Source organism: Eubalaena glacialis, chromosome 1 (genome assembly GCF_028564815.1).
Source record: "Eubalaena glacialis isolate mEubGla1 chromosome 1, mEubGla1.1.hap2.+ XY, whole genome shotgun sequence".
Taxonomy (NCBI): Eukaryota; Metazoa; Chordata; class Mammalia; order Artiodactyla; family Balaenidae; genus Eubalaena; species Eubalaena glacialis.
This window is the reverse complement of record NC_083716.1, coordinates 34,176,578-34,190,658: the sequence shown is the minus strand read 5'-3', so window position 1 is coordinate 34,190,658 and position 14,081 is coordinate 34,176,578. Positions and strand designations below refer to the sequence as shown.

The window sequence follows — 14,081 nt, the reverse complement described above, 5'->3', positions numbered from 1 at the left end:
GGAGAAGACGAATATGCAGAGCACAGATGATTTTTAGGGCAGTTAAAATATTCTGTATGATATTATGATGATAGATATATACCGTTATACATTTGTCCACACCTACAGAACGTAAAACACCAAACATGAACTCCGAGGTAAACGATGGACTTTGGGTGATTATGCTGCGTCGATGCAGGTTCATCTTTTGTAAAAAAATGCACCATTCTGGTGAGTGACATTGATAATGGGGAAGGCTATGCATATGTGGGGGCAGAGGGCATTCGGGAAATCTCTGTATATTCTTCTCAATTTTGTGGTAAACCTAAAACTTCTCTTAAAAAAGAGTCTTAAAAAAACAAAAAACAAAAACCCACGAACCTCTGAAGTATTCAATTCCCGTGATCTGTGGTCATAATTAGTTTCTTCAACTTGCAGAGGTGAATTTTCCTGAAAATCTTCACTTTTGTGTTCTATCATTAACATTTCAAATTTCTTCTTTGCAGATCCCACTATGTGGATGGTAACCTTTAAAATCAATATCAGTAGTGGTGAATAGTGGTTATCGTAGGTTGGGACTATGAGAGATTTGTATGTTCTTGTGTCTTATATTCCCTGTGATGTTTATATTTTTATAAGCAGATATGCTTTTGAACTCACAAAACACCCCCAATGAGTTCATGTTTTAAAATTTGAAAAGATCTATTGATAGTTAAATTAGAGGGAGTGGACTCGTTACTTTTATACAGAATGGTAAAGATTTTTAAAGAGTCAGTTTAAGGAAAGTGAAAAAAACGAATTTCTTGGCCAGATGTTCTGTTTATGTTAAGGTCTGTGACGGCAGGAGGTGTGGCTGCCTTGCTGTTATTTCTGTCTCATGTTTATTGCTCTTATTTCCCCCAAGACTGTAAGGTGTTGGTTTTTTTTCCTTAGTGTCTTCCCTAGCATGGAGTTGTACTAAGTACTCAAAGATATCTTTGCTTGGTTGAATTGTCACATTAAGACAAAAAAAGTTTTATCTTAAAACATCTAGATAGGGACTTCCCTCGTGGTCCAGTTGTTAAGAATCTGCCTTCCAACGCAGGGGACGCAGGTTAGATCCCTGGCTGGGGAACTAAGATCCCACATGCTGCGGGACAACTAGAGAGCCCGCGTGCCACAACTACTCAGCCCGTGAGCTCTGGAGCCCACGCACTGCAACGAAAGATCTCACGTGCTGCAACTAAGACCCAATGCAGCCAAATAAAAAAAAAGTTAAAAGAAAAAAATCCAGATAATCTAGGACATTAAAAGATTTTTTTAAGTTTCTTTTAGCCAGATTATGAAATCATTATTCAGAACGCCACCCTTGACCCAGCTGTGGTGAATGTTAATCTCATAGAACAAAGATGGCACTTCCAGATCAAAGAAACCTGTTCATTTTTCAAATAAAGAAATTTCACTTTGTCATTTCACACTTAAACATAAAATTGCCCTGCGGACACAGCTCATTTGCAGGCCAGCACTTGCTAACATTCTTTGAAATCCAAATAAAAGGAACCCAAGTTCTGGCTCATTTCCTATCTCCGTCCAGCAGTATCAGGTATTAAAAAGAACTTCTGAGGCAGACCTTGGCCACCTGCCATTGGAACCTGCTGGAAATCAGCTAGCTTCCTAAGAGGATGGGGGACTCAGTCCACAGCACTGCTGGAGCTTGACTTGTGCTGCCAAGACAACCCGCGAGGTGAGGAGAAGGAGCCTTGGGCAAAGGAAGCCTGGATGACAAGGATTTTCTCCCCAGTGGGTTTAAAATTTCAAGAGTTGGTGCTTTTCTCATTTCTAAGGAAGCAGTCTTTGCTCCGGGGAAATGGTGTGTTTTCTGAGCTTGGGCTTACAAGGGTCCATCTCAGGAGATGGGACCTCCCCCTATGCTCCTAACAGCTTGATAAATAGCTTATTCTCAAAGTCTTCCGGGTCCATTAGGACACAACCCACCCTCCTTTTTTAAGATATTTAACAAAAAAGCATTTAGTCATCTCAACATGACTCTGAGCCAAACCAGATCATTCTTTTCTAATAGCTCTGCTTTTTAGAGGAAGCAATTTGAATGTTCATACAGACCGTGGCACTCAACTGAGCTCATAACTACAGCTACCCAGAATTGTTTTTGTAATAATAATAATAATAAAGATCACATTAAGGTAGAACTTAACTCTATGCCAGGCACTGGGCTAAGTGCTTTCTATGCATTATCTCATTTAATCCTTGCAACCACTTCATGATGTGCTACTGTTCTCCCCCACCTTACAGTAGAGTGAGATTCAGACAAGTTTAGTGACTTACCCAAGGTCACATAGCTAATTAACAATAGACACAGAGGGGCTTCCCTGGTGGTGCAGTGGTTGAGAATCCGCCTGCCAATGCAGGGGACACGGGTTTGATCCCTGGTCCGGGAAGATCCCACATGCCACGGAGCAACTAAGCCCGTGTGCCACAACTACTGAACCTATGCTCTAGAGCCCGTGAGCCACAACTACTGAGCCCGCATGCCACAACTACTGAAGCCCGCGCGCCTAGAGCCTGTGCTCCTCAATGAGAAGCCACCGCAATGAGAAGCCCACACACTGCAACGAAGAGTAGCCCCCGCTCGCCGCAACTAGAGAAAGCCTGCACACAGCAGCGAAGACCCAACACAGCCAAAAATAAATAAATAAAATAAATAAATTTATAAAAACAACAACAACAAAAAAAACAATAGACACAGAATCTAATGTAGGCTAGTGTGACCCCAAAGCCCTTGCTCTTATCCATAATGTTACACCTTGAGAAAAAAAAAGTCTTGTCTCCAAACCTGAACTGAAAGTTCCTGGAGGGGAGGAGGTGTATTTTAAAGAATTTACCACCCTCACTGCAGCATTGAGCAATGGGTCAGGAAACCCAGCAACCAATTTCTTTACTCCATAAATACTAAAGTTGTGTGATTCCAGTTCACTGTAAACTATAAGTTTACTCTTTCTACTTGAATGAAACTCAGTGCTATTTTTTTCCTAAAGGCCCGGCTCAAGGGGTACCTCAAAAGGGCCCATTTAACATTTTGGCTCTTGAAATGGAATAAACATAATGAAACTGTCTTTTATCTACCAGTATACAGGGCTGAATAGTGTCCTCCCAAAAGTCTTGCCCATCTGTAACCTCAGAATGTGATCTTATTTGGAAATAGGGTCTTTGTAGATGTAATCAAGTTAACCTGAGAGGACACTGGATTAGGGTGGGCCGAATCCAATGACTGGTGTCCATATAAGACGTGAGAAATTTGGACATGGACACACAGAGAGAGCACCATGTGAAGACAGAGACACACAGGGAGAACACTGTGTGATGACAGAGGCAGGGACTGGAGTGATGGGTCTACAAGCCAAGGGACACCAAGGATTGGCAGCAACCACCAGAAGCTAGGACAGAGGCATGGAACAGAATTTCCCTTAGAGTCCTTGATTTCAGACATCTAGCATCCAGAACTGCGAGAGGATGAATTTCTATAGTTTGAGCCACCCAGTTTGTGGGACTTTATTACAGCAGCCTTAGGACACTAGTAAATAGGATCTGGCTTAGGAAAAATATCAGTGTAAGAAAAGGCACCCTGGTCCTCCCAATTCAGAGGCTACACCAGATAGCCCACCAGTTGGGGCTGCCTTTTTTGGGCCCGAAAGTACCTACTGTCCTTCCCAGGCCAAAGCAAACACTGGTGACAGCGGGCATCGGCGGAGGAGAAAGAAATTGGTCGGACCACTTGGTTCAGCCCCTGCTGGCGTGCTGCTCGGGACTGCGCTGTTTCCTCTGTGGTGTATCTGTCATCACTGCTCTGGCAGCAAAGGGAGCCACAGATGTTCTCAAGCCACCACAGGGCCCCTGCGGGGCCAAGAGTGTCCAAGGACAAAGCAGCGTGCCCATGGTGCCGGTGGGCAGAGGGTGAAGGCAGAGCGTGTTGCTGATGTGCTGGTACCCTTATAAGAGGTAAGGGGCTATGTCAGTCCCAAATGTCCCCAAGGGAGAAGGGGCCAGGTGACCCATGCTGGACACACAACTGCGTGGTCAATTAATGGGCCTAAACCTTAATATCGGGCCATCTGTGGGCTGGGCGAGCAGGGGCAATGGCTGGGATGGCGCTGAGGCAGACCAGAAGTCACACAGGAAGAGGGCAGAGACATCACAGGCCAGGAAGGGAGGTGCTGCCACAGGTGCCAAGAAGACCCCTCAGGTGGCCAGAGAGCTGAGTTCAGAACCAAGAAAAACTCAGAGAAGCCAGGACCTGAGGAGCCAAGCCTGGCAGGAACCAGGGCCAGGGTGCCCTCCCAGGAAGAGGTATTTCAAGGCAGGGCGAGTGGGCCCTCCCTCCCTGGGGTGCACGCCAAGGCTGGGAAGACAGGGGCGTCTGGTGAGACCCCTCCGCGCAGAGGAAGCCACAGAGACACGTCTAGGATCCCGTCACCCTGGAAAGACGCTAAGAGGAGGTCGGACTCAGCTGTGTGAAAGGCCTGACTGTCTTGTAGACTGCCCTCCACCTGCGGCCCAAAACCCACCCCGAGTCCCACGTCCCAACCCCATCCAAAGCAGCACTTGATGGCCCTGAATGACCCACAACCCACATCCGTGAACAAGGAGCACAAGGTGGGTTGTGCGACAGGAAGCACTTGGTTAAAGGACCGAGGGGCTGTTCGGAGGCGGGAGGGGGTCAGGGCCAAGGGAGAGAGAGGCTCCAATCCAAGGGCTCCGACCACGAGACTGGCGGCTGAGAGCGCAGCCTGCTGATGGCACATTTAGGAGGTGAAGACACGTGAAGAGAGTACAGGCCACTCCTGAGACTCACAACCAGGCAACAGTGTATGGGGTGCAAGCTACAAACCCAAAGCAAAGCCCTGCCTGGGACCTTCCACTGGATGGGCTCACATGAGGCTGCTCAGTCATGTAACCAAGCAGGACCCTATGAGGCCTTCCCAGAATAGACACCGCCCATGTCCTCCGCCTGCCTTTTGTCTGTAGAAAAACGTTAGTCACAGAATAAATTTAATCAGAGAAGTGAGAAAATGCAGAAAGAAAGAACAACAGTCAAGCAAGACAAAATAATAATACGTTAGCCGTTAAACAAAGTCAGGGACCTTTAGTTCTTCCTCAAGGACTACAGATACTATTCTGAGCCGTGTCCTTTGAGCTGTTTTGCAGATACTGAAACCCCCCACCAGGTGGAAGAAGTTAACTGTATGCTGCCCACAAGCACGCAGACCCCAGACCCGTTGGAAACAGAAGGTTGATGATGCTGACTCCCAATTACCTCACCACCAACCAATCAGAAGAATGCCCACAAGCTGAACACGCCCTGCTCCTTGAACATTATAAGATTCCTCACTACCCACTCCAGGGTGGGACACACAGTCTTGAGGGCATTAGCCCGCTGTGGCCCCGTTTACCTGGCAAAGCAATAAAGCTATTTCTTTCTACTTCACCCAAAACTCTGTCTCCAAGATTTAATCTGGCACCGGTATTCTGTCACCGAATTTCGGCAACAGTAAAGGACTGTCTCGCTGTCCCCTCTCCTTTGAAGGGCATTTGGTGAACTCTTGTAACGTCCCAATTCAGGGCAGCTCCACCTGCCTCATGGGGCCCTGTCTAGGTGGGCAGGGAGCTACAGAGAATATAGTGACAAGGAGAGCTTTCTTGGAGAGTCCTTGTGTGCCATCAGTAGATCCCCCCGGTGTAGGCTGGGCCTTCAGGAGGGTCAGCTTACCTCCCAAGTCTGGCACGCTGGTCCCACTGGGGTCATTCGGATGTGGAGCTGAAGGTGGATCATAGCCGATCACCAGGTCAATGGTGGCCTGGGTAGAAAAAATTCATTGCAGACAGAATCAGTGCAGGGCATCAGAATGCTATAGACTCAACACAAACCAATTCAGCAGGAGTAAAAGTTCTAGTAGGGGTGAGCAGGGGGATGGGAATGTGAGAAGAGAAAGAGAGAAGGATGACACACCCTCCACTGTTTATATCTTCCCACCGTGTGAGGCCAGGTGGAGTGGGCGTGCCTGGGAAAGCAGTTACCTGGTACAGGTTGCCAAGTGTATCATTGCTAAGGGGCAGCCTCATAACTGGGGGAAAGTTTTGTGACAAGGAAGCTTGAACTTGTAACAAACCTCCTTCCTAGGCTGGAGATGGCCTCCAATCACAGAATTACAGTCACAGAGGCTCATTCTAAGTGTTTTAAGTTTTTTGTTTGCTCATTGACGTCTTTGTTAATTGCTGAAATTTATTTTCACACTTCTCTCCAAAAAGAATTTTAAGTGACTAACAAAAAGTTATAAAATGATGTGATTCATAAAATGGGGTTCAAAAAAAGGGAAACAAGTCTGATTAAAGAGGAATCAAAAATGCAAACATGAAGTTGAAGATAAGTGCCATACCTCTTGCATTAAATATGACCCCAAGTTGGCTAGAAGCCAAGGCAAGAAGGAGAACAGAAAATGTTATACATAACCTTTCATTATCAGAAAGGAAGAAACATACTAACTCGTTACAGGAGATAAAATTATTCCCATTTAAAAAATCTGAGTTAAATTTCTCACGTGGGGCATTATTTTAGGGCAGAGTTTCCTATACTTTCATATTTTGTGAACCGACAAAATTTCAAAAAAGTTTGCGAGGGGGACTCAACATAGGATCGCTAATTTTTATTTTGCCAAACACATGCCCTCAACTACCATCTACTACTATAATCATTTCACAAAATAAAGGACTTTTAACAGCAAAACTAAGGAAGGATAAACCTCAAAATAAAAGAAGTCCTTTGAAAATAAGAATGGCACACACACACATCCCCCCCCCCATGTTATCAGATAAAATACAGGACATAAAATTTGGGACATATTTATACCAAAATTATTCATTGCTTATCTGAAATTCAAATTTAAATGGGGACTTCCCTGGTGGCGCAGTGGTTAAGAATCCGCCTGCCAATGCAGGGGACATGGGTTCGAGCCCTCATCCAGGAAGATTTCACATGCCGTGGAGCAACTAAGCCCGTGCGCCACAACTACTGAGCCTGTGTTCTAGAGCCCGCAAGCCACAACTGCTGAGCCCGTGTGCCACAACTACTGAAGCCCGTGCGCTGAGAGCCCGTGCTCCACAAGAGAAGCCACCGCAATGAGAAGCCTGTGCACCGCAAGAAAGAATAGCCCCCACTCACCGCAACTAGAGAAAGCCCGCGCGCAGCAACGAAGACCCAACGCAGCCAAAAATAATAAATAAATAAATAAATTAAAAAAAAAAAAGGAACCATCAATCACAAAAAAAAAAAAAAAATTGAAATGGGCATCCCACACTTCCATTTGCTACTTTTGCTACACCTGGTAAACTCTAACACACACACACACACACACACACACACACAATTGCCCTGTTTTTTCCCATCTGTCTGCTCATTAGTAAATACTACCTCATGGATCAGCACATTCTTTGCCAACTTAAGAACTATGACCTGGGAGACACTGAACAGGATAATAAATGATGCCTCTGACAGCAGTTTCTTGACAAATATAGAATCATAAGAGCAGCGTCTCATGGCTACAACCAGGCCACAATAGGAACACCGAATGCAATGAGGGGCTTAATTGCCAAACTTGAAGAATCCACCTTTCAAACACTAGAAGAGTCCATGAATGGCTCGACCTCTGTATCAATGGCTTCCCAGTAACTTCAGGATCCTCAGAGGTGCTCCAGGCCCTCTAGCAGGGGTAAGGGGATACCAGGGGGCCAGGCCTGAGGCCCTCACTCTTCCTTACTCCATTCAATGACTACAATTCTGCCATTTCAGGGTTCTACATATGCTTTCTTCTCTGCTTTAAAGAGGAAAAAAACAGCCAGAAAAATCACTGACTTGTACCATCTTCCCTTAGTATCATTTCTCTCAGCCAGTTTTGGGTAGATAGACGATAGCTGACATTCTGAATTTACATTTTATGATTAAATGCTAATTCACAGCAAGCCTATAAGTTTTGGAGACTAGACCAGCAAAATTGACATTCCTAATGGGCATTAATGCATTCTTGCCTTCAGGGATGGCCTCTTTTAAATTTTCTCCCTTTGCCCAGGCTCCCAAGCAGAATATTGACAAATTGTTTGGAAAACGAAGAGGTCAGAGGTTAACAGGGCAAGCATATTAGCTTTATGAGTGCTTGTTAGCAACCTTAAGAAATCTGAAAGCTGTGATGCTAGAGTCAATTTTTTTTAAAGTGCACTTGAAAAAGAGTCTCTCTCTTCTGGTCTCATATCAGACAATATCAGTGTGTACTTGTTTAGAGAGGCTGTGATCAGAAAACATTCAGCTGCCAATGGAATAATAAAGATCATGGGGACCTCCTTGGTGGCGCAGTGATTAAGAATCCACCTGCCAATGCAGGGAACACGGGTTCGAGCCCTGGTCCAGGAAGATCCCACATGCCGCGGAGCAGCTAAGCCCGTGCACCACAACTACTGAGCCTGCGCTCTAGAGCCCGCGAGCCACAACTACTGAGCCCACGCGCCGCAACTACTGAAGCCCAGGCACCTAAAGCCTGTGCTCCGCAACAAGAGAAGCCACTGCAGTGAGAAGCCCGCGCACCACAACGAAGAGTAGCCCCTGCTCTCCGCAACTAGAGAAGGCCCGTGCACAGCAATGAAGACCCAACACAGCCAAAAATAAATAAATTAATTAATTAATTAATTTAATAAAATCATGATATTAACATCTTGATATTCTGGTCTAATATTAATGAATTACCTTCTATAGAATGCTTCAAAGAGTATCTGATACACAGAGCTATACTCACCATACAAATGTTAACAACCAAGTGAATATGCCCAGAGCTGTACCAAGAGAGGGTCCCACTCATGCTACAGCATTCTGCCATAGAAAATCAAGTTTATCTACTTTGTAGTTCTGTCAATATGAGTACCGGATGAGGCCATATCATTTGTAAATGCACCTATTTATCTCAAAACCAGTAGGGAGAGTGTGTGTGTGTGTGTGTGTGTGTGTCTGTGTGTGTGTGTGTGTGTGTGTAGTGAGCTACTTATAATTTCACACTCTTGTCTTAATGAACCTTTGCAAAGCCATCTCACTTCAAAGCCATTCAACAAGAGGGAAATGCTCACCCCAGTCTCTTGCCCCCTTTCGTTTAGCAGGGAGATCAGTTTGTAGGGCAGCGATCGGCTCTGGTCGCCGATCAGGTCTTTCAGGGCTACGGTGGCTGTGCCAATTAACCTGCAGGGGAAAGGAAAAAGCACACAGTAACCCACATAAGAGGCATGTTTCCATTTCCGCACTGGACCTCCCAATCCTCTTCCTGTTCATCTGCGAGCATTAAAATCACTCATAATGAAGCGTGGGCCATTTTGTGCTCTCCCTAGCAAGGTATTTTGGCAGTAACCATCACACATCAGCCTCCACGTCTCCATAACAAGTAGTCATTTCGAGAGTCAAACTATGGTGCCTGTGAAATTTCAAGTCACAAATGAGATTGATGGGTGAGAGACAAAGACTGAACATAACCTCGAAGAATCCAGGAAGCGAGAAAAGTAGGACAAAGTTTAGGCATTCTTCTGTAATGGACTTTAAAAGGACTCATAAAACATTGCCCACTGTAACCTGTTAATATGTTGTGATACAAAACAAAAGGGAGTTTAAGGTAGCAGAGGGAATTAAGGCTGCTAATCAGCTGACCTTAATATGATTAGACTGGGCCTACCCAGATAATCCAGGATTAAAAGTAGAAGAGGGAGACAGAAGAGTCAAGAGACTTGCAAGAAACACTCAACAAGCTGTCACTAGTTTGAAGGGACCACAAGCCAAGGAATGCAGGTGGCCTCTAGAAGCTGGAAAAGGCAAGAAAATAGATTCTCCCCTAGAGCCTCCAGAAGGAATACAGCCCAGCTGACACCTCCATTTTGAAGGTAAGCCCACTGGACTTCAGACCAGTAGAGCTGTAAGGTGGTAAAATTGTGACGTTTTAAGCCACTATGTTTGTAGCAATTTAAAGCAGCGACAGAAAATTAATACAGGTCTCATGCAGAAGTTTTTCTCACTTTTACCTTATTCCTAAAATCTTTTGATTTTTTTTTTGTTTGTTTTGGTTCCATCATCCTTCATGTAGGTAGTAGCAGTAGTAAACTTCATCTCATGTAGGTCATGGTCTTCAGAGACTGGCTAATTGATTTAGTAATGGGCTGAGGAAACCACACAAGAACATAGAAAATCTAAGCTTCCACCTGGGCCAGGTAACACATGGTTCAGAAGCTGCTTTGGTGTAACGGATACCTGACCGAATGTGAAAGTCTGAGTCCAGGTTAATGGAAGACTGTTAGGAATTCACTGACTCAGGCCTGGGCACTGATGCTGTCTGATGTGTACAGCCTCAACGTAGAAGAAATGACTTAAAAGTGCATAATTTGTAAATTTGCCGATTGATTTTCATTTGAATAGTATCATATAGTAAAAGTGGTATAGGAAATAATTTTAATGGAAATAGTTTTGTGAAATAAAGGCCACTTGGGAACACTTGAGCAATAAAAAAAACCAACATTGTCCACTGTAAAAACACCCCCCCAAGTAAACTTTCTTGCAGTGTAAATAGGTTGCTAGTTTACTGACGGGGTAACTTGCTAACTCACATGCTGTGGAGCATCATTCAAAAGTTGGATGTGTGCACTTCTTTCTCTTCCTGGACCCCAAGGGTCCAGCCTCTACCACTTACCCAACCACCTCTTATTTTTTTGTTGTTATATTCTTTCATTTGTTTTATTTTTTAGATTCCACATATAAGTGATAACATACAGAATTTTCTTTCTCTGTCTTACTTCAGTCACTAAGCATAATACCCTCCAGGTCCATCCACGTTGTTGCAAACAAGAAAATTTCATTCTTTCTTATGGCTGAGTAGTATTCCATTGTGTATATGTGCCACATCTTCTTTATCCATTCATCTGTCGATGGACACTTAGCTTGCTTCCATATCTTGGCTATTGTAAATAATGCTGCTATGAACATTGAGGTGCAGATATCTTTTTGAAATCGTGTTTTCATTTTCTTTGAATATATACCCAAGTGGAATTGCTGGGTCCTATGGTAACTCTATTTTTAGTTTTTTGAGGAAACTCCATACTGTTTTGTTTTGTTTTTACAGTGGCTGCACCAATTTACATTCCCACAAACAGTGTACAAGGGTTCCCTTTTCTCCACATCCTTGCCAACATTTGTTGCTTGTGGTCTTTTTGATGACAGCCATGCTGACAGGTGTGATGTGATATCTTATTGTGGTTTTGACCATCTACCTCTTAGTGCACATAACATACTGGTACAGAAGTACACCTGTGTCCCTCCTTACTAGAGTGAAGCTCCTGAAAGGCAGGGATTGTTTCCTGTTCTGTTCATTCCTCTAACCCCAGTGCTTGGAACATAGTTTGCTTATTAATAGATATTTACTGAATGAAGGAAAGAAACATTTTTGTAGTTAGGGCACATGATCAAAAACATTTATAGAACACACATCCCCAGGGAGTTGGTCAATATAAAAGTGTAACCTGTGGAATATAGTCTGTAAATCGGGGTTATAACACACAACATGGTATGAGAGTGGGTGAATTGAAGGAGTTCCCTTTGTGAAATGCAATCAAAAAGCAAAGAGAGTCCAGGGGTGTGCTCTCAGTATAGATACTGAAAAAGGAAAAGAGAAATAGTAAGAATTTTTAAATGCTATTTACTTATGTCTTGTCTATATTTGCAGCGACTTATACTAACAATAGCAGATATGATAGCCTGGAATATCGTTAGCATAAAGTTAGAAAACTAAACATCAAGTCCTCAAAATGACAGGAGAGATTCCTTATACCAAAAACCCCATGGTGAAGAAACCATAGTTGAGAATAAAAATAGCTCTGGGCTTTCAGGCAAAAACAATAATCAGGAAAGATCCCCCTGTGGAGAAATATTCATTTTATTTAAAAATGTTGTACATTTTGTTTTAAAATCAGGAAGTGAAAGTTGATGTCAACATAGACACATTATTTTTAAACTGACATATATCTGTATTCTCATCCCCGACTCGGACCTCAGAAATAGGACCAGATTGTAGATTCGGGGTCTGTCATCCAACCACATACGTCCACTGACTCAGAATAAGTGACTTCACTTTCTGTGAATAGATATATTATATCACACAAGACCAAACATTGCTATGGCACCTTGTTTCACACAACTTACCCCACGACGTGAACCACTGGCACAGGGCTTCTTGGAAGAGTGCACTGACTTGAAACGAACACACCCAAGACATTCAACAACCATGATGGATTCTCCTCTCTTCTAATATCACAAGTAGAGTCAGAAAAGAAAAATTTTGCCTCCAGAGGATTAAGAGTGCACTTTTCAGCCCTTTTAGGTCAATATAGAAATTAGATCTCTCTGTCAATGCTGAGAATTGACGGGACCTTTACAGAGTAATTTTTCAGATGAGTACGTTCACTCCGTATGTTAGTTTCTTGTTTGTTTTTGTTTTTTTGACATCAGTATGTTTTCTTCTCACTTGGGTTTTTATTCCCCTGATATACTGAGGACAAGAGACTACCCGTGACTCCATCTCCACCTGATAAAACAGAGAAACCTCCCACACAAGGTGAGAACCCCTGGCAAAATCTCTTCCAGCCCCACAAGGTGTGAGCTTCTCGCCATGGGCTTCTCTCCATGTTTTAAAACAGCAGGCCAAGGGGTTGGTTAATTCGGTTTTTTCAATAAGAACAAAGTGTGAAAAGGTTTAAAAGTTATCTGACTGGTACTCACCTTGGAAAGACATGGAAACACACTGGATTTTACTCCTCACAGTTCTATGATTCATAACCTAACTTCATGATTAAAATCATAACATTGTACACTTGAACATGTACTGATTTGCTTTTGCTAAAGCCAAGGTGACCTGAATCTCTATCAACAATAAATAATCCCTGGAACAAAACAAAAAATACAGCATGCAGGGATGATACTGAAGTGGAAAGAGGGCTGACCTGGGTTGGACCAGCATTTATCAACAGCGGCACTACTGACACTTTGAACTGGATAATTATTTGTTTTAGGGGGCTGTCCTGTGCCTTGTCAGATGCTCAGCAGCTTCCCTGGCCTCTACCCACTAGAGCATCTCTACACATTGCCAGTTGTCCCCACAGGCAAAATCACCACAGGCTGAGAACCACTGGGTTAGACAATTCCTGTTCTACCCCTAACTCTGTGTCCCAACTTCCTTTGAGGACTTGGCTAAGTCACCCAAATCTCTGAGCCCCCGTCATTATCTGCAAATGAGTAGATTGAAAGAATTCCTCAGACCCTTTTTAGCTCTGAAAGTCTGCTACTGGCTTATACATGTGATGTTCCTATGTATGTCTATTCAGAAAACTCTCTCATGTTATACATTTCTTTTCTCTTAAAGCCTTTGTTCATTGATTTAGGGGGAAAAAAATATCCTAGAAAATGTCCATAATGAACAATCCTAGAATACTAGGCAAGTTTTCTGCCTTCAAAGGTATTGGCCTATAACATCAGGAGTCAAACAAATTCTCACAGGGTGTCAGGAGGAAAGTTTAGGCCAATAACAGAAATGTGGAATAGAGTGAGTATTAGGTAAGACAATAGGGAGTGGTGGGACTTGTGGCTAACTGGGAAGAACAGCTTTGCCTAAAACACAAAACCCATCTGCTGGCCCTTTATGGCCCTGAATGGTTTTACAACCTCCATTCTGACTCATCCAATATCCGCTGCTTTTCCCTCCCCATGAGAGGGTGTGAGAGGATGGTAACAAATAACAGACCAGGAATGGAGTGAAATAAAAGAAGCCAATCGTGAAGTCTGATCTCAATTCCTTCTTTCAGAAACCTTTAGTCCCATTTCTTAAGATTTGCTTTTTCATCATAAAATTCTTAAGCTTGTGGGGGTGGGGTGGGGGGAGGGGAGGGAGACGTCAAAGAAAACTTAAATTTCTTTTTTCTGAAGTAAAGACAGTGCGTGTTTAGATGAAAGCCTAGAAAGACCTTAATCCGCAAAATATTTTTAACAGCTC

At 43.6% G+C, this 14,081-nt stretch overlaps 1 protein-coding gene across 3 annotated transcripts in view; it reads right to left on the bottom strand.

Moving 5' to 3' along the window:
* Positions 1 to 14,081, bottom strand: part of MYOF (myoferlin) — a 586,741-nt gene that overhangs the window by 108,968 nt on the left and 463,692 nt on the right. For 2 of the 3 annotated variants that reach the window (XM_061169799.1, XM_061169723.1), the window contains exons 4-5: positions 9,136 to 9,244; positions 5,741 to 5,828 (exon numbers count right to left, since the gene is read on the bottom strand). The exons of the other annotated variant lie outside the window; for it this stretch is intronic. In XM_061169799.1, coding sequence (XP_061025782.1) covers positions 5,741 to 5,828; positions 9,136 to 9,244 — 197 coding nt within the window. The remainder of the gene's footprint in view (positions 1 to 5,740; positions 5,829 to 9,135; positions 9,245 to 14,081) is intronic. 3 annotated transcript variants of the gene reach the window in all.